Here is a 21,776-nt window from a genome sequence, read left to right as displayed (position 1 = left end):
AGTCTCTGTCAAAGATCACTCCAGCCCATCTAAACCCTCCCAGTCATTGAAGCCCTCCCCAGACCATCCTCAACCAAACGGCCATGTACCGACACAGACCGTGCAAGTCTGCCCGGTACTGACCTTAGTGCTTCAATATTTACTATTATTTTCTGATTCTAGATCCTCTGTGTTCATCCCATGCTTTTTTGAACTCTGTCACCGTTTTCCTCTCCATCACCTCTCTCAGGAGCGCATTCCAGGCATCCACCACCCTCTCTGTAAAGAAGAATTTCCTTACATTGCTCTCGAGTCTCAAATTATGCCTTCATTATACTCATCACTATATTAAGACTAGTGTTTAAGCGCGTTACATTAACGGGTGCTAGTAAAGCCTTTTTCCCTCATATGTCCCCTATTTTCAGCCCCAGCTCCAAACCCATTTTTACCCACCCCCCAGCCCCCTTCTCCCATCTTTTCCCTTTCAGTTTCCAGCCCCAGCCCCCTTTTCTCACATGTCCCTTTTGCAACCTCTTTTTCTGCCCCCAGCCCCCTTCTCTTACACATCCCCATTGTTAGCTCCCAGCTCCTTTCTCTAACATGTTCCCTTTTTATAATATCAACCCCAGCTCCAGGCCCCTTCTCCCACCTATCCTTGTTTTTCAACCTCTAGTTTCCTTTTCCTATTTGACCTCTTTTGCCTCTGAAGTGTGGCTTGGACCCTGGTCCATTTCCAAGAACCCCCCCTTTAAAGCCTCCTTCCCTCACATGTCCCCTATTTTCAGCCCCAGCTACAAACTCCTTTTTTAGCCCCCCCATCACCCCTTTCCCTTTTGCCCCTCTCACTGGTTTGCTCTCCTGTTCTTACCCATTTTCTGCCTCGCTTTCCCTTCCTCTTCCAGTACCTGTCTTGCTGCCTTTTCACAGCCCCCTCTTCTGTATTGCCTAGCTCTCCCTTTCTCAATCCAGCGTTAGCGCTTCAGATCTGCCCTCTGCTCCTGGTAAACAGCCTCTTTCTCAGAGTCCCGGGGAAGAAGTGGCTGCTCGGGGCAGACAGCTCGTAGGAGACAGCTGCGACTGAAGGGCTGGGAGCTTACGAACTGCTCTAGCTGTTCCGAATGTCCATCCTCCCCAACAGTTTGTGCGCGATTCCCAACCCCCCCCCCCCCCCTTTTTTTTCTCGGCTCCCCCTGTCCTTTAGTAGGCCAGCCATCAGACTCCACTGCCGTGCATGCGCCACACATAGAACACCAGCACGAAAACAGAAATCACAGCGGCAGGGATCACGCCGTTTCAACTACACATGCGCAGGTAAGGGTTTTATTATATTAGATATGTGCACAACTGACCTTATTCTGTAACTTTTATGTGCAACTTTGTGGGCTAAGTGTAAACTTGGGCATACAAATTTATAGAATTTAGGAGTTATTGTTCAATTAGATGCTCTCACATTTGAGCTGCTTTAAAGTTTTAGAGTATTCCTTGCCGCCCAGTACATTCAGTTGAGTGCAGCTGTATTCTAATGCTGTTTGGTTTCCTGAAGCAGGAGCATGAAACGTGTGCACGTTGAAGCAATTTTTGGATTTTCTAATATTTATTTGATATGAATTTGACACTATTTAATGCTTTAAAGTATGAAAGATTCAGCAATGATTGGGTGGTAAAGGTGGCAAAATAGGGGGGGTTTTACCTTCTGAAAAGCCCCTCCATGTCTCTGAGCTGATCCTTACATATGTATAACAAAAAAAAAGTCAAAATTTTAATGGTTGTCTATTAATTAAATATAAACATTAAGAACCATTAACAAATCAAAAAGGACTGTAGACTGATGAACTAAATAGTTAACAAATAATTTAATTAAGATTTTAAATAGAAGGTTAATTAAAGATTTTATATAAAGAGACAAGCCTCAGATTTCTTCAAGAGATTTCAAGAGAAAAGAAACCATCTTTCTCTTACTGCTTTATAACATCACCGGCTTGACCCAACCTACCTACCAAATTAATTACTGACTTCTAACTCTGCTACTAATTTTAATTCAAATTGACACTTTTATATAAATGCTAATTTTTTTAGAGAATACTAATTAGAATACTAATTTTTAAATACTAAAAAAGAAATACAAGCAACTGCTGTGGTTTTCTAAAGAGTAATTTCGAGCTAAGTATTTTAAATTAATTGTTTTTTGAACTGAAACATGAACTGAAGTAGGAAGCATGAATTTAAGTATGAACTTAAGTGAAATAAGAGTTGAAGTATTTATAGCATATGAGCACTTTCAACGGCTGAGCTGTTATCATGCACTTTAGGCATTTTTGCATCGTATGCAGCTGAAGAAGTTGGATGAATTGAACTGAAATGAAATGATATAAAATGAAATGTTACAAAATGATCTGTAAGAAATGAAATGATATGGAATGATTTTTAAGAAATGAATTAAGCACTAAAGGTACAGAAGCAAAGGTACAAAAAAAGCATTTTAAAGCATCAGTGCACTTTATATTTATAATATACTTTTTGTTGATTTAGAGTATCAAATTGGTATGTGGACTTTAGGGAAATTCGGGAGGGGGCGAACATGTCCGCTAGTGGCTGGACATGAACACAAGGAGCCGAAAGCCAGAACTCTCTCATCCACCATGAAAAGAAACAGGATCCAATTCTTCAACTCTTAACCGCCACCATAGAACCATTCAGGCATCAGGCAACAGCTCCCTCAGCTGCCAGATCAGAGCAACTGTCAAACTGGAAATCGGTAGGTGAGCTCAAAGAAGCAAACGCCAACGAGACTGGAAGTCCCAAATGAAAACAGCAGAGACAACAAAAAACCAACAAAAAAGAAATTTTAAAGAAAAATCAACAAAGGCAAAATAAAACAAAAACAAAAGCAGGACAAGGGTGACAGCACAGAAGATGACCTAACTGGCCGCCATCTTGTTGGAATATTCATTTCTATCTCTATCTCTACCTCTGTCTTTATATTTTTATCTTTACTTTTCATAAATTGTTTCTTCAGGTACTTTTGTTAGATTGTGAGCCTCTGGGACAGTTAGGGAATTTCCAAGTACCTATCTTATTTATTTTTATTTATTGTATCTTTTAATGCATCATTTTTGTAAACCGCTTAGAAACCTCACGGTTATTAGCGTTATATAAGAATGAAATTAAAATTAAATAATTTTTAGATTATGATTTGACTATTTAATAAGAATAAAATAATAAGAATGACTTTAACAAGAATGAAATAGTATTTAAAAATTTTTATTCTCAAAAAAAATTAGCATTTATGTAAAAGTATCAATTTGAATTAAAATTAGTAGCAGAGTTAGAAATCAGTAATTAATTTGGTAGGTAGGTTGGTCAAGCCGGTGATGTTATAAAGGAGTAAGAGAAAGATGGTTTCTTTTCTCTTGAAGAAATCCCAGAATGGGAAGATCTACTTCACAATCTGAGGCTTGCCTCTTTAGATAAAATCTTTAATTAATCTTCTATTTAAAATCTTAATTAAATTATTTATTAACTATTTAGTTCATCAGTCTACAGTCCTTTTTGATTTGTTAATGGTTCTTAATCCTTACATATATATAGGATGATTTAAGCTTTATTTAGGCACATTTTCTGGGTAATGCTCTGATATTATAATACACAAAGATGGATGCAAGGCAGAAAGTGAAGATGGAGAGAAAAACAGTCAATGGATAAGATGGCCCTAGAAACATAGTTAAAAGCACAGAAAATAAAGTCACCAGACAACAAAGGTAGAGAAAATGATTTTATATATAGTGATTGAAATGTGTTAGTTTTGAGAATTTATATCTGCTGTGTATATTGTGTGTATATGAAAAATGAATGGAAAAAAATTACATTTCAATTAGTAAAGGGGGTGAGATCTGGGGAAGAGCTTAGGTGGATCTATGGTGGAGTTTGGGAGGTCTGTGGTTGGGGGTACTGAGTTGATATTTGTTAGACTTCCCTGCTTGCACGCCCTACTGGCATTTCAGGGCCTGCCTGGAGGGCCTCTACGCATGCGTGGATGTCAGCGTGATGATGTCACGCATGCGCGTGATGTCATCACGGCAACGTCTGTGCACTTCTGGGTGCCTCGAGCTATGGGTGCCTCGAGCCACTACCTTATCTGAAAGGCAGAATTAACATATACTTCTTCTGGGTGCCTCGAGCCACTACCTTATCTGAAAGGCAGAATTAACATATACTTGCTCCACAGGAAACATGCCAGAAGCCATGCTCCATGTTCAAATTTAACATTGCCAAGCCCCAAAGGTGAACAAGGTGAGGGGGGGTGACCCACAAAGGCCAAGTGTCACCCTCCGCTGAAAGATGAGGCACCCAGCTCCATTGAGTTTCATCCTGAAATAAACCAAAACCTGAGTACCAGCACACCCCTTGCTCAACTGTCACCCAGAACGGGCTGGGATGGGAGCTAACAGCAAAGCACCAAGAGGAGTTGCACGAGCTGTCCATCATCCACTAGGAGACGAAGAAAATAATGAATATTCCAGGCGGCACCAAGGCAGGATTAATTCGTCGAGGGCCCCTAGGCACCCAAGTACACTGGGCCCCCTGCCCCACCCCACCATGTGTCCAGGCGGAAACAGGAAGCTGCGTCAGAGGGAAGCTTTGGGCAAGCAGCACCGCTTGCACAATTACAATTTCCGTTGCCTTTCTTACCCGCGTTGCTTGCTTGTCTTGCTTTCCGTCGAGGGGGGGGAGATCCCATGTTGCCGATCGATGCTGGAAGGGCCCATCGCCGTTTAGAAAAAACAATGTTGATGCCCTCCTTCATCAGGCCCCCCTGACCATTTCTGGCCCTAGGCACGTACCTACTTGGCCTATTGGTTAATCCTGCCCTGGGCGGCATGATATCCTTAAGGGGCAAATCACTTGAACTTTTTTCTCTGCCTCCTTTAGTTGGTGGATGGATACAACCCATTAAATCTGAACTGGACTAGTCTGGTGGATGACCAGGAAACCTAATTTCTCCTTGTATAATACTTGTTAAGAAACAGTGATTTTCTTACCTCTGCCAGGAGACATCCCAAGATGTACAGAGATTGTCCCCACATATGAGGTAGTTTACCCAATGGCACTCTGTCAACAGAGTGAGGATTTTCATATTCTTCATTCACCTAAAATAAAAGGTTTTTAAAAGGCAAGAATGTGATGTGGGATTCAGGAATTTTTGCAAGAAAACACATGGAAATTTATAGATTCAACTGTGTATCAACATCACCATGCTGTAATCTAGTTCTCAGCTGCACACTAATTACAGCAGACCTTCAATACTTGCGGGGATTAGGGGCAGAGCCGGCCCGCAAATAATTTTTAGGGCTGGCTCTGACCCACTCCCACCTCCCTCCTGTGTCCCGGACCTTCCCCAGACCTTACCTGATGGTCTAGCGGCAATGCAGGGCAGGATCGATCGTCCTATACTCCTGCCCCGTGCAGAGACGTCATCAAAAGGCTGCCATGAGTTCCATTCTGGTCTCCTTGTATCAAGAAAGATATAGTGGCGCTAGAAAAGGTTCAAAGAAGAGCAACCAAAATGGTAAAGGGGATGGAACTCCTCTTGTATGAGGAAAGACTAAAACGGTTAGGGCTCTTCAGCTTGGAAAAGAGATGGCTGAGGGGAGATATGATTGAAGTCTACAAAATCCTGAGTGGAATAGAACGGGTATAAGTGGATCGATTTTTCACGCTATCAAAAATTACAAAGACTAGGGGACACTTGATGAAGTTACAGGGAAATAATTTTAAAACCAATAGGAGGAAATTTTTTTTCACTTAGAGAATAGTTAAGTTCTGGAACACGTTGCCAGAGGATGTGGTAAGAGCGGAAAGCATAACTGGTTTTAAGAAAGGTTTGGACAAGTTCCTGGAGGAAAAGTCCATAGTCTGTTATTGAGAAAGACATGGGGGAAGCCACTGCTTGCCCTGTATTGGTAGCATGGAATATTGCTACTCCTTGGGTTTTGGCCAGGTACTACTACTGGGCTTGATGGACCATTGGTCTGACCCAGTAAGGCTATTCTTTATGTTCTTATGAAGAGATGATATGACAGGCAAAACTTGTTCATCATTTCTAAATAGCAAAGAATAACTCTTCAGATGTCCAAGCATTTCAGGAGCTTGTCTTCCTCCTTTGCTATAAAGGACAAAAAGGCTGTGAGACGCATTTCCTGATTTATGAATAAACTAGAAACTATCTTCGGTAAGAAGGAAGGTACTGTTAGAAGCGAGCCACCAGTCTCCAAAATCTTGAGGATGGGTTCTCTACAGGACAGAACCTGCAATTGATACCCTTCTGGCCGAAGTCACAGCCACTAAAAACACGGTCTTGACTGTTAAGTCCATGAGCAAGGCCTCCTCCAAGGGCTCATACGGAGCCAGAGTTAGTGCCCTTAGGATACGATTAAGATTCCATGACAGAAAAGCAGCCGTATGGGAGGGCAAAGATGCAATGCTCTCTTTAAAAACCTGTACACATCTGAACATCTGAATGAGAAGTCAAGGTTCGCTGTTTGGTTTGCTCTCTAAAGCAGGAAAGACCTGCTATCTGTACCTTGAGTGAACCCAATGCAAGGCCTTTATCAAGCCTTTCCTGAAGAAGGCTAAGACCATGGCAACTGGGATATAACATAGTAACATAGTAGATGATGGCAGATAAAGATCCGAATGGTCCATCCAGTCTGCCCAACTTGATTCAATTTAAATTTTTTAATTTTTTTCTTCTTAGCTATTTCTGAGCAAGAATCCAAAGCTCTACCCGGTACTGTGCTTGGATTCCTACTGCCGAAATCTCCATTAAAACCTACTCCAACCCATCTACACCCTCCCAGCCATTGAAGACCTCCCCAGCCCATCCTCCACCAAATGGCCATATACAGACACAGACCGTGCAAGTCTGCCCAGTACTGGCCTTAGTTCAATTTTTATTATTATTTTCTGATTCTAGATCCTCTGTGTTCATCCCACACTTCTTTGAACTCAGTCACAGTTTTACTCTCCACCACCTCTCTCAGGAGCGCATTCCAGGCATCTACCACCCTCTCTGTAAAGTAGAATTTCCTAACACTGCCTTTGAATCTACCACCCCTCAACCTCAAATTATGTCCTCTGGTTTTACCATTTTCCTTTCTCTGGAAAATATTATGTTCTACATTAATATCCTTTAAGTATCTGAATGTCTGAATCATATCTCCCCTGTCTCTCCTTTCCTCTAGGGTATACATATTCAGGGCTTCCAGTCTCTCCTCATACGTCTTCTGGCGCAAGCCTCCTATCATTTTCATCGTCCTCCTCTGGACCGCTTCAAGTCTTCTTACGTCCTTCGCCAGATACGGTCTCCAAAACTGAACACAATACTCCAAGTGGGGTCTTATCAATGACCTGTACAGGGGCATCAACACCTTCTTCCTTCTACTGGCTACGCCTCTCTTTATACAGCCCAGCATTCTTCTGGCAGCAGCCACTGCCTTGTCACTTGGTCTGACTGCACCAGCTCTGGAAACACTTCCAAGCCTTCATATAGGCTGTCAAAGTGGACTGCTTCTTAGATCTTAGCAGGATGGTTATCACCAAGTCCAAATAGCCTTTGCTCATTAAGGCTTTGCACTCAAGATCCAAGCCGTAAGACCAAAGCAATCTGGATCCTCCAGGGCAATGAGGCTTTGCGAGAGAAGTCCCAGATGACAGGGAACCCTGAGCCCCTTTCCTCTCTTTAGACACACTAGGTACCATGGCCATCTCGGCCAGTCCAGGGCAACCAGAATTATTCACTCCTTGTGGATCATTATCCTTTGGAGAACTCCTTCTGTCATCAGCCATGGGGGAAACACATACAGCAGCTCAGCTTGAGCCCAGGGCTGGACCAGAGCATCAAGGCTGTTGCTTCCTGGCTCGTAACTTTGACTGAAGAACCGAGTAGTCTTCTTGTTGCTGACTGATGCTATGAGATTGAACATCAGTTGCCCCCAATGCTGTAGAATGCTGTCAAAGACCTCCTGAAACAGAAGCCACTCTCTGGGACCCAGTGTTTGGATGATTCAGGAAATACACTTGCACATTGTTCACTCCAATTACAGGTGCCGCCGAAAGAGCCAATAGATGGATCTCATTCCATTAGAACAGAATTTGAGCCTCCAGTTTCGGTGGCGTATTCCTGGTACCTCTCTGCTACAGCTACAGCTGTGGCATTGTCTGAAAAGACACGGACCACCTTGCCCTCCAAGATGCTCTCCAGTGCCCAAAGGACTATCCTGATCACTCTCAGCTCCAAGCAGTTGATTGACCAATCCCTCTGTGAGGGTGTCCAATGCAAGCAAAACAGAGAAGCTCCTACAATTTTGCTATAGAGACTAACACTGAAGAAATCGAGCACAGCCCAGAGTGAGAGGAGGAGGAGCAAAATAATATGTAAATTAGGCTCTCTACAGACTTCACAGTAAAAGAAGGTAAATACTCGTTGGTCAAGACTGATATTCTTGTTGCACTAGAAACTACATTATAAGAACATAAGAACTGCCGCTGCTGGGTCAGACCAGTGGTCCATCATGCCCAGCAGTCCACTCAAGTGGCAGCCCTTAGGTCAAAGACCAGTGTCCTATTTGAGTCTAGCCTGTTCCAGTAGGAACTTATCCAACTTTGTCTTGAATCCCTGAAGGGTGCTTTCCAGATTTCTACCACTCTCTGGGTGAAGAAGAACTTGCTTACGTTTCTACGGAATCTTTTCCCTTCTAACTTTAGAGAGTGCCCTCTCGTTCTCTTCACCTTGGAGAGGGTGAACAGTCTCTCTTTCTCTACTAAGTCAATTCCCTTCAATATCTTAAATGTTTCGATCATGTCTCCTCTCAGTCTTCTCTTCTCAAGGGAGAAGAGGCCCAGTTTCTCTAGCCTCTCATTGTACGGCAACTCCCCCAGTCCCCTAACCATTTTTGTCGCTCTTCTCTGGACCCTTTCGAGTAGTATTATGTCCTTTTTCATGTACGACAACCAGTGTTGGACGCAGTATTCCAGGTGGGGGTGTACAATGGCCCGGTATAACGGCATGATAACCTTTTCAGATCTGTTTGTGATCCCCTTCTTAATCATTCCTAGCATTCTGTTTGCCCTTTTCGCCGCTGCCGCACATTGCGCGGACGGTTTCACTGACTATACAAGTACTCCCAAGTCTCTTTCCTGGGTGCTCTCTCTGAGTATAGCTCCAGACATCCTGTATTCGTGCATATGATTACCGGCATGCATCACCTTGCACTTATCCACGTTGAACCTCATTATGGGAAAAAGTTATAAAAGTAAGATGAAAAGTGATCTTTACCACACTTTAATTTACCACGGGAATCACCAACCTGCATGCAGTATCTCTGTACCTCAGCTGATGACTCCCATAGTAAGAGGTTAACACTGCCTATGAGCCATCTCATATATGTTCATCCACTGGCCCAGGAACATCAGGTTGCCAAGCCGTAGCCCAATGTTCACGGACCATATCTTAAAGGAATTCAATGATAGCATTTTCACCTTTCCCCCCTTCAATCACAACACCCTGCCTGATCAAAAACCACACAGATTAGACCCCCACACCCTGATCAAAGCTCTCTCACTCTCAATGAGACCCCCACCCCCAATGTCCCAGTGGCCTATTGGCTCTTACCTTGCAGTCTATGGGTTCTTGGGCAGAAGCAATTCCCAGTCACTCCTGCCATTGCCAGCACTTCCATGCAAAATAGCACTCCTAGTGGTATTCTTGTGGTACTACCAAACATGAGTCTTAACAATAGTACCATGAGACCAGCACTAGGGGCATCATTTTGAGAGTCTGTGTCAATATGAGCAGGAACAACTAAAGATTACTCCTACCCCAAATCCCAATAGCCTGCCAAGTATGAGCCGGTGGGCCTCCGGTGTTTCGGAAGGGATATGGGGGGAAGATGTGATCCAGAAGCTTCACTAATGCTACAGCTCACCTTGTCAGCAGGAACACTGTACAACTCTGGTAGTAAGCGAACCCCATGTTTCCCTTTTATAAGAATGCTCTCCAGAGCATCTCTGTACTCTTGAACCTGAGGGACAGGAAAATATGATGAAATTTGAATCTTGCTGATACTCCCACAGGCAACTAAGACTATAAGATGTACTATTCTGGGTTAGACTAAAGGTTCACTTAGAGACCTAGCATCTTAGCTAATCCATGCCAACAGGAAATATGGAGGTTTTTTATGTGTTTGCTTTTTGTTTCAAATGTGTCCTTACCTTTATTTGGTTTTACCTGATATCTATTTATTTTATTTTTGACTGCATATTGTTTGCTGTGCTATTGATAATGTTTAATTGCTTACCAAACATTATGTTTCTACTTTGCCTCTTTCATACCAATATATGCCTTATAGTTTCACTTGTATAATTTTATGATTTATAATCGTTTTTTTTACATGATACTGATGCTATATGGTTGATCTTTCATGTTTTACAATACATCTCACTTTTGGTCCTATTGCTGTTTATTTGCATCCTAATGGCTTTCAAGTATTATTATGAATTTTTAGCAAAAGTTAATTTTATATTCATGCTTGGTTGTATTTTTATGATGGTATTTTCATGTTCTGTTTCTTTTGCTACGCTTATTTGATATTTATGTTTTATTTTATCGTCACTCATGACTTTTTAATTTGCATTTATGATGTTAATTTTTATATTTTATTCATATGATGGTTTTATTTTATTCTTTGTTATTTATGGATTATGATTCATTTCCTTATGATTTTAATGTTGTTTATAGAATATACATTTATGCCCATGATTTCTCATTTTAGTTTATTTGTTCAGTCCCCTGAAGAAGGCATTCCAGATATCCAAAACTGGGATGCCTAGTCAGGACTTTTACTCTGTGGTTTCATCGAGTAAATGTACTATGACTTTTTATACTAATAAATGTACCCTTTGGTTGTTTTATAATAATAATAATAACTTTATTTTTATATACCGCAATACCACAAACAGTTCAGAGTGGTTTACAACGGAAGAGACTGTATAAAGACAGCGATATTACAAAAAACTTTCAAAATTACATTAGCATAGTAAGATTAATCAAATTTTTCCAGAAAGTGTTTTAGAAGTACATCATGGCAGAAATGAAGTCAGATAAATTTGTCAAAGATATGTTTTGATTGACTTCCTAAAACTCTGATAAGAAAGAGTGTTTGAGATAAAGTTGGTTAAACATTTATTCCATTTACCTGCTTGGAATGATAATGTGATATGACATCTCACTTGCCTTTGTTTGTTTGACATTTTTGAGGCAAGTCTTCTTCCCTTTTCTTGTCTGTTTGGTTCACTCCAACAGGAAATATCCAGCAGATCCCAAAGAGTTGATCCATTCCTTGCAGGTTCCCAAGGATAAGCAGTACCTTCTAATGTTTACTTGGCAAATAATTGTTTATGAACTTTTCCTCTATGAGAGGTTTTCAACCCAGTCCTTAGATCAAACCCAGCAGGTCTGTGAAGTGGTTTTTTTGGGGGGTGTGGTTTTAGAATATATCTGGCTACTCCCCACTAGGAACACAACAGGGTGATAACAGTAGATATGCCAAGAAAGATGAGGATATGATACATAAAGTACAGGAAACTAGATTTACCAGGATGTGATTATATACATGCTACTAGTATTATGTATGGAATACATAGGATGACTGTATTATAGTATAAATGTGTAAGAAGAGTTATGTACAGGGTGAACATAGTATACTCAAGTGCTTATATAGGGTGAATATATAGTGGGTAAATAAAAGATATGTAAATGTCAACATTATAGCAGCTCATGTATGGAAAACCATCACAAAAATACTCTCTGTATTGTAATACCATTACAGAAGCTCATGTAAACCACTTTGAATTGTCTCCCCAGTCATTAGAAGTGGTATAGAAGCTTTCAATAAACAATATGCATGAGACAGATTTACATATAATGGAGGCAATGCATGCAAATTTATGCCAATGTATATTCATAGTAGATATCCTTAAAACCTGATTGGCTGGGCGTGTCCCAAGGACTGAGTTGAGGACCAGCGCTCCGGAACTTGTCCTAACCCCTTTTAAATCCAGCTATGCTAGATATCTTAACCACATCCTCCAGCAACAAATTCCACTGTTTGTTCATTGAATACTTAAACAAATTATTTTATATCTGGCTATGAATCAGTACAACGGAATAAATCTAATTTTCCTATTGCCAGTATTATTTTGTAAATGTAACACAGTAAATGACGGCAGATAAAGACCTGAATGGTCCATCCAGTCTGCCCATTGGTTATACCCATTAAAAATACGTGATTAAATTAACTTGTCTCTTCTTTGATATTTCAGAGTGATAGACAGTAAAGTCCACCTGCTATTGTCCTAGGTTCCAAATGCAAAATATGATCAGTTTATAAATGTGAATATGCGACATACTGAGTAAAAATGACCTGAAGACAAACTGCTGAAACCTTTGCTTAAAGAATAACTGCAAAGAGAAAATTCAAGCCCAAAGAAGATGGAGTAGAGAGGATGGCATATTACCTGCTCTGTATTACCATTGAATATCCCATCTAGAATGAAGTAGGTCCAGAACAAAGGCCACTCACACTCAATATTCTCAAACAGTTTTAGCTCCGCTGGCTCATAGTACAGGCGACTGGGATCCTGCAAATATTGCAATACAGCTTTAGAAAACAAAGGAAATAAAATACAATAATAAAGGCACTGTTAGAAGCATATGTCTGAAATTATTTATCCCCCTTCTACAAGGGTGGTTTAAAAAGTTTGGTTAAAAAAAAAAAAAAGCAAGTTAAACAGTCTCCATCGAGGGGTTGAATACTTAGTCCAGCAAGTTTCCAGGTTTTTCATATCATAGGAAAAATAACTTACGAAAAAACTGGAAACTCGCTGGACTAAGTTTATAGCCCTCAATGGAGACAATTGTTTAACCACCCTCGTACAGATGTAAAATCATTCAGTGAATTTTAAGTATTAAGGTAAATGCATGGTAAGTTCATTTGAACACAAGGAAATAAAGCTAAATTTAAACATAAGGTAAGCAGTTCCAGTGCATGAATATATACTCACCTGGCAGAGATGGAGACTGAGAATCACTGACCCAAAGCCCAGACCCTATCAGGAGTTATGATAGTCCACAACAAGCCAGTACTTTTCTAACAAAGCTGAGTAGTAACCAAATCCCCCAAAACCAAGGGGCAAGAAACAGCAAGAGTCAAATTAAAACAATTAAAGATCAGGTTTCTTACCTTTGCTAATAATCTCCTTTCCTATAAATCCGCATTTTATTCTGGGACTAGTGAGTTATTTCCCTCTATCCGCCAGAACTTGTAGGAAGCCTCATATTTCAGAGACTTAAGCTCCACTCCTCTCACCTCAGCACTGTCCCCTCAAAAACCAGTTAGTTGTAAAGCAGCCAGGACAAAGATGAGAAAGAGAGAGAGGGGGTATGAGGACACTCTCCGACAAATAAATCTAATCTGCTCATGTGAAGAAATGCCAAACAGCAACAATTAAACATAATTGAACCAGGTCAGTAAACATTATAAACTGGAAAGGCCACCTTAATACCAGAAGCTGCCACTTCAAAATTCTTTTTAATATAAAGTCCACAAGCACTACTCTTCCATCACTAGAAGGGCCATGTGCCTGATAACCTGAGCCATGGCAGAATCCACCGTAGGTTGCTCAAAAAACTCCAGGGATTCAAGACAAAGTTAGACAAGTTCCTGCTGAACCAGAACGTACGCAGGTAAGGGTAGTCTCAGTTAGGGCACTGGTCTTTGACCTAAGGGCCGCAGCAGGAGCGGACTGCTGGGCACGATGGATCAATGGTCTGACCCAGCAACGGCAATTATTATGTTCTTATTGGTCAGTCATGGTTCCAGTTGTGGGAGCAGAGGGGGTGTGGGACCCTGAAAGATCTGTGGGATTTGGGGAGAGGGGTGTTTCCTACCTTTGCTCAAGTACAGTCTAGGTGGGCATTCTTTCTACTCATTTTTGGGCTTATCTCCTGGTTCGTCATTACTACAACTCTTTACAACAGAAATGGGGAGGATGCTTGACTCTGTGGTCTGCTGGACACTCAATTTTTACAGGTTCTGCAGAGTATGAACAAACTATCTACCTGGTATAAGGTCTTGAAAGCTGCATATAAGTTACACCCTATAGATACAATAGCTGCAACCTGGCAGAGGGAGTTGGTTGAACTTTATGACAGGAAACTTTTTTGGATCTTTTTGATCATGTCCACTCCAAGGGAGGCAAAACTGATCTCAAAGAAATGTAGTACAAGATAATGCACCGAGGGGTACGAATGGGATTAAGGGACAGGGATTTATGTCCTAAATGTAAAAGAGCCTCGGGTACACTTCTCCATCTCTTTTTGGAGTGCCCCACTACAGAATTATGGCTGCAGGTTCTTCCCTTACTAGAACAGATAGTGCAGCGCCATATTGCTTGAGACTATAGCATGTTACTGCTGGGGGACCAAAGAGAGCTGATACGTGCTGGGTTTTCTTCCCCTCGGCGGAAGTTTCTTTACCTGGCTGTTTTGGTGGTTAAGAGACTTTTGCTGCAACATTGGGTTTCAGATCGGGTGGCCTCTTACTCACACTTGCTTAATCGGATAGCGGAGATCGAGATTCAAAGGCTTCCCTCAACTTTCTAGATAGAACACTTGTGCTATGTAGTTCCCTGCAAAAGAATTACTTCTCCGCTGTCCTGGAGATCATCCTCCCCAGGTGTCTTCTGGGTAGCTGGGAGTTTTAGCGGTTTTCATGGATTCCTTGCCCAGCACGGGGGTCAGGACAGGTGGGCGAGTGAGGCAGAATGAGTGTGGAGTGCATAGTAAGTTTTGGGTGGTGCACATGGTGCTATGCTTGTTTGTGGGAAGGTTGGAAGGGTTGCGTGTTTGCGGGGGATAACATAGAAAATGAATGTTGTAACTGGGCTGTTAACCAGTTGGTAGATAATATTCATAGGTGTTCTGCTATTCTTGCTGCTGGTATATTCTTATCTTGTACTCTTTGTATAGTATTGTTCAAGCTTGTATTGTTTGCTGGTTGTACAGTCTTTGTTGCAATTTTCAATAAACACAATTTTAAAAAAAAGAGAGAGAACAGTCCATGACAGAACACTGACGTAAAAGTTGGAGATTCCTATTTGAGCTCTTCAGAACATCAGCAAAAAAATGATGGACAAAGCCATTCTAAAAACAGTCTGCGGATGGAGGAGTTCTCACCCAAATCTGGACTCTCAGCAAGGGAAGCAACAGGATCCAAAATAGAAACAGCATCAGGAGACAGAAGAGGCATAAAATCTGTATGGCAACTAATGCAGTCAAGCTCTGTCACAGCTGGACGAGAGGATTCCTAAACAGGGATTTCTGCCACTGGTGAAACCAGCTTAGAAGAAACTGACGTGCCCGCTGGCTGCATCAAACTAGCTGGGTCCAAAGCATACACTTTCCAGAGGAGCCGAATAAAGTTTGGGTAAAATTCACACCCCTTGGCCACAGCCGGGTCCTGTTGAGGTGCCCACACCATGCCAAAGGAGTCCCCCAACTTGGAACACAGGTGTTTGACACCAGACTCCAGAATGGTTTCTGGATGATACTTTTTTCTGAAACCACAGACACAGGCCAACTCCCCAGCCCTGAAGGACCTGGAGGAGACAAAGCCCGAAGCTCCCGCCCCCTTCTCCAGCGTGCTGCGGCATGCAGTACACGGTCATCAATTCGGTGCAATCAATGCACACGTTTGACAGATTAGGGGCCAAGGAGTCCATCCTAAATGATTTTTAACAAAATTGAGGGGTTTTGAGGCAAAAATAACTTTTAAAAAAGGATCAATAAAAATCCAAGATGACCACCGTCAATAAATTCACACACCAAAAATGGCAAAAATAAAGAAATTAAAAAAATAAAAAAATATCAATTTGAGGTTTGGGGAGGTGGGAGACTTAGAAATTCTGAAAAGTTAGTTTTACCGCTTTCCACAGACCATCCCTGAAACTCCCATAGGAATTAATGGAAGTATACTTATAGTCTGTGCAGTGCCTGCTTCTGTTTAAACTGCAGCTGAATGGAGGAAAGGATTTTCTACCTTAGAAACTGCTCCAAATAACCAAATGTGAAGATCTTTGGACTGCTATGTAGGAAGTTGTACTCCGTACTGCTGAAATAAGAAATCAAATCAAATCAAATACTATTCCCTGACGAAGCCTAGTAGGGTGAAACGGAGGCTGCATCGGGTTTCACTAAGCGGTGCCGTTCACTTTCAGCGGCATTTACAAAGATAAGTGCTTTTTTGAAACTATAGACACTATCTTTCATTGATGAAGTTTAAAATGTTTAAAATTAAGCTAAATATATAAAAAATATTAAAACGATTTATAATTTATAAAAAAAATTTTTTTCATATATAAAAAAAGTAATATTTAAACATAATTGGGGTCTGGGCCGATGATTGTCAACTACCTGATTCTTGGTCTCTGAGGCCCACCTCCATTGTTAAATGCAGCCTGCACCCTGAATACCCTAGGGACTTTTAGTCAGGATGCATACAGCCTGCACATTAACCCTTGACAACGTCAGAGGGCAAGCGAACTCCCAGGAAAATGGGCCCCCAAGTCCAAGAAGGATGGCACACAGCAGGCTGGTTCCACAGGTCCACTGAAGTTTCTCTGTGAAGCAGCAGTCCGGCTCTGTGGGACTATGTCCATTCCTCCGACAGATGACCACCGTAAAGGGGTCTCACAGTGCTGAAACCACCATAAAAAACGAACTTTAAGCAAAAAAAATAAGAAAAAGATACAGAGCAGAGGAGAAGACTTCTGCATGGATTGCATGCAGAAATTGAAATTGTAGGAGGAGCATATGCTCAGAAAAGTGTTTGGATTTCTGCAACTCCCTGATTGTGGGAAGAGATTGGACATCTATCGTACTGAAACCAGAAGGGATGTAACAGAAAGAACATTGATACTGTAATCTACCTGGGGACAAATGGCATGACCAACAATAGCAATTGTGGAGCAGAGAGAGTATTCCAGAAGCTTCAGAAGAAACTTAGGTCTTTGGTTTGGACTTCAGCTTTCTCTGAAGTTATTCCTATATATGACAAGGGAGAGGAAGGATTATGTAAAACAGAAGAGTTCAATAAAGATCTTAAAGGCTGGTGTAAGGAAGAAGGATTCTAGATACATAGGAAGATGGGGAAGTACATAGAAAAATATCAGGCTGTACTGTGATTATGGGCTACATCTTTCCATGACAGGAAAAAGGATTCTTGGAGAGAAATTCAAACAATATCTTTCTAGACAACATCATTCTAGACCTTCTAAAATTACCAGTCTCAAAATGCACCAAATTCAATCTACCCTCCCTAAATGATCTGAAAAGACTTCTTCAAAATATAAACTCCAAAGGCTCTAGACTTGACCAGATCCCACTGACAATTATTAAATGTTTATTTCCAGTCGTTGGACCAATTATTCTCAAACTAGTCTCAAGTAGTCTATCCACCAGCACAATGCCTAAAGACAGGAAAGAATAATCCATTAGACCTATAATAAAGGATCCTTCTGCATTCATAGAGGATTAATCTAATTATCGTCCAATTTCCAATCTTCCCTTTCTCACAAAGCTCACTGAAAAAGTGGTTTTAATCAAATTACAGATTTTATATAGAAAATACTTATGCTTCATCCCAATCAAACAGGTTTTCATACCAATCATTCTATAACACTCAATGATCGGATTAACAATTACGATCCTGTATTATCTGGAACATCATAAGTCAGTTCAGCTGATTTCATTAGATCTGACCACGGCCTTTGACACTATCGACCATTCTCTTCTCCTCAAAAGACTCGCTTCAATAGGAATCACTGGATCAGTTTTGACCTGGTTTCAATCTTATCTTACAGACCGCTTAGTCAAAGTGTTCTTTAAAAATTCAGCATCCAACTCTTTCTCATACACCTTTGGAATACCCCAAGGTTCGATACTATCACCAGTCCTATTCAACATCTTTCTGGCACCATTGTTGACACTCGGTCAGTCACTTGGATTCAGGATGTATGCTTATGCTGACGATATACAACTCTTGCACCCACTGGATGCCAACAATCCTAACGACATAAGCAGCATAAACATCAAACTTGAAAAAATCCACAATTGGCTGAGTAAAAATATGCTGGCTCTCAATATCTCAAAAAGTCAAACAATGATATTCCCATGAAAAGATGGTTTACCTCTTACCGCACCGATACAATTGAACAATCATCCATTTGAAGCTGTAACTTTTAGATTTGGTCCTTAGTGGAATGCAAGACATAGTACGGGAGTTAACTGTGTTTGGTCCGCTGGGAAACAGTGATCATAACTTGATCAAATTTGAGCTGATACCGGTAATAATGTTGCAAAAGAAATTTACTGTAAGGACAGTTTAATTTTTGAAAGGGTGACTATGATAAAATGAGGAAAATGGTTAAAAAGAAGCTAAAAGGATCGGCTGCAAAGGTTGGGATTGTAAACCAGGCGTGGATGTTATTTAAAAATACCGTCGTGGAAGCCCAGACCAGATATATTCCATGTATCAGCAAAGGTGTAAAGTAGAGGAAACGAGAGCCGGCGTGGTTAAAAGATGAAATGAAAGAGGCTATTAGAGCCAAAAAAACATCCTTTAAAGAATGGAAAAAGGATTTGAATGAAGAAAATAAGAAGAAACACAAGCACTGGCAAGTTAGATGCAAAGCATTGATAAAGACAGCTAAGAAAGAATATGAAGAGAAACTAGCAAAAGAGGCAAAAACTCATAGCAATTTTTTTAGGTACATCAGAAGCAGAAAACCTGTGAGGGAATCTGTGGGACTGTTGAATGACCAAGGAGCGAAAGGGGTGCTCAGGGAGGATAAGGCCATAGCAGAAAAACTGAATTAATTCTTTGCTTCGGTCTTTACGGAAGAAGATGTAAGAGATCAACCTGAATCAGAAATGGTTTTCAAGGGTGATAATGCAGAGAAACTGAAAGAAATCTTGATACATAGTAACATAGTAGATGACGGCAGATAAAGACCCGAATGGTCCATCCAGTCTGCCCAACCTGATTCAATTTAAAAATTTTTTTTTTTCTTCTTAGCTATTTCTGGGCAAGAATCCAAAGCTTTACCCGGTACTATGCTTGGGTTCCACCTGCCGAAATCTCTGTTAAGACTTACTCCAGCCCATCTACACCCTCCCAGCCATTGAAGCCCTCCCCTGCCCATCCTCCACCAAACGGCCATACACAGACACAGACCGTGCAAGTCTGCCCAGTAACTGGCCTTAGTTCAATATTTAATATTATTTTCTGATTCTAAATCTTCTGTGTTCATCCCACGCTTCTTTGAACTCAGTCACAGTTTTACTCTCCACCACCTCTCTCGGGAGCGCATTCCAGGCATCCACTACCCTCTCCGTAAAGTAGAATTTCCTAACATTGCCCCTGAATCTATCACCCCTCAACCTCAAATTATGTCCTCTGGTTTTACCATTTTCCTTTCTCTGGAAAAGATTTTGTTCTACGTTAATACCCTTTAAGTATTTGAATGTCTGAATCATATCTCCCCTGTCTCTCCTTTCCTCTAGGGTATACATATTCAGGGCTTCCAGTCTCTCCTCATACGTCTTCTGTCGCAAGCCTCCTATCATTTTCGTCGCCCTCCTCTGGACCGCCTCAAGTCTTCTTACGTCTTTCGCCAGATACGGTCTCCAAAACTGAACGCAATACTCCAAGTGGGGCCTCACCAATGACCTGTACAGGGGCATCAACACCTTCTTCCTTCTACTGACTACGCCTCTCTTTATACAGCCCAGAATCCTTCTGGCAGCAGCCACTGCCTTATCACACTGTTTTTTCGCCTTTAGATCTTCGGACACTATCACCCCAAGGTCCCTCTCCCCGTCCGTGCATATCAGCTTCTCTCCTCCCAGCATATACGGTTCCTTCCTATTATTAATCCCCAAATGCATTAATCTGCATTTCTTTGCATTGAATTTTAGTTGCCAGGCATTAGACCATTCCTCTAACTTTTGCAGATCCTTTTTCATATTCTCCACTCCCTCTTCGGTGTCTACTCTGTTACAAATCTTGGTATCATGTGCAAAAAGGCACACTTTTCCTTCTAACCCTTCAGCAATGTCACTTACATACATATTGAACAGGATTGGCCCCAGCACCGAACCCTGAGGGACTCCACTAGTCACCTTTCCTTCCTTCGAGCGACTTCCATTAACCACCACCCTCTGGCGTCTGTCCAACAGCCAGTTTCTGACCCAGTTCACCACTTTGGGTCCTAACTTCAGCCCTTCAAGTTTGTTCAACAGCCTCCTATGAGGAACTGTATCAAAGGCTTTGCTGAAATCCAAGTAAATTACATCTAGCATATGTCCTCGATCCAGCTCTCTGGTTACCCAATCAAAAAATTAAATCAGGTTCGTTTGGCACGATTTACCTTTTGTAAAGCCATGTTGCCTCGGATCCTGTAACCCCTTAGATTCAAGGAAATACACTATCCTTTCTTTCAGCAACACTTCCATTATTTTTCCAACAACTGAAGTGAGGCTCACCGGCCTGTAGTTTCCTGCTTCATCCCTGTGACCACTTTTATGAATAGGGACCACATCCGCTCTCCTCCAATCCCCAGGAATCACTCCCGTCTCCAGAGATTTGTTGAACAAGTCTTTAATAGGACTCGCCAGAACCTCTCTGAGCTCCCTTAGTATCCTGGGATGGATCCCGTCTGGTCCCATCGCTTTGTCCACCTTCAGTTTTTCAAGTTGCTCATAAACACCCTCCTCCGTGAACGGCGCAGAATCTACTCCATTTTCTCGTGTAACTTTGCCAGACAATCTCAGTCCTTCTCCAGGATTTTCTTCTGTGAACACAGAACAGAAGTATTTGTTTAGCACATTTGCTTTCTCCTCATCACTCTCCACATATTTGTTCCCAGCATCTTTTAGCCTAGCAATTCCATTTTTTATCTTCCTCCTTTCACTAATATATCTGAAAAAATTTTTATCTCCCTTTTTTACATTTTTAGCCATTTGTTCTTCCGCCTGTGCCTTCGCCAAACGTATCTCTCTCTTGGCTTCTTTCAGTTTCACCCTGTAGTCCTTTCTGCTCTCCTCTTCTTGGGTTTTTTTATATTTCATGAACGCCAACTCTTTCACCTTTATTTTCTCAGCCACTAGGTTGGAGAACCATATCGGCTTCCTTTTTCTCTTGTTTTTATTGATTTTCTTCACATAAAGGTCCGTAGCCATTTTTATCGCTCCTTTCAGCTTAGACCACTGTCTTTCCACTTCTCTTATGTCCTCCCATCCTAACAGCTCTTTCTTCAGGTACTTTCCCATTGCATTAAAGTCCGTACGTTTGAAATCTAGGACTTTAAGTATCGTGCGGCCGCTCTCCACTTTAGCCGTTATATCAAACCAAACCGTTTGATGATCGCTACTACCCAGGTGAGCACCCACTCGAACATTAGAGATACTCTCTCCATTTGTGAGGACCAGATCCAATATCGCTTTTTCCCTTGTGGGTTCCATCACCATTTGTCTGAGCAGAGCCTCTTGAAAGGCATCCACAATCTCCCTACTTCTTTCCGATTCCGCAGACGGAACATTCCAGTCCGCATCCGGCAGGTTGAAATCTCCCAACAGTAGAACCTCCTCTTTCCTTCCAAACTTTTGGATATCCACAATCAGA

The 21,776-nt window shown here is 41.5% G+C and overlaps 1 protein-coding gene across 4 annotated transcripts in view; it reads right to left on the bottom strand.

The window, feature by feature from the left end:
* Positions 1-21,776, bottom strand: part of PHKA1 (phosphorylase kinase regulatory subunit alpha 1) — a 252,951-nt gene that overhangs the window by 162,592 nt on the left and 68,583 nt on the right. For all 4 annotated transcript variants that reach the window (XM_033946131.1, XM_033946129.1, XM_033946130.1 and 1 more), the window contains exons 10-12: positions 12,553-12,675; positions 9,963-10,058; positions 5,019-5,126 (exon numbers count right to left, since the gene is read on the bottom strand). In XM_033946131.1, the coding sequence (XP_033802022.1) occupies positions 5,019-5,126; positions 9,963-10,058; positions 12,553-12,675 (327 nt within the window). The remainder of the gene's footprint in view (positions 1-5,018; positions 5,127-9,962; positions 10,059-12,552; positions 12,676-21,776) is intronic.

This window comes from Geotrypetes seraphini, chromosome 5 (assembly GCF_902459505.1).
Source record: "Geotrypetes seraphini chromosome 5, aGeoSer1.1, whole genome shotgun sequence".
NCBI lineage: Eukaryota > Metazoa > Chordata > Amphibia > Gymnophiona > Dermophiidae > Geotrypetes > Geotrypetes seraphini.
This window is presented reverse-complemented; position numbering and strand designations above follow the sequence as displayed.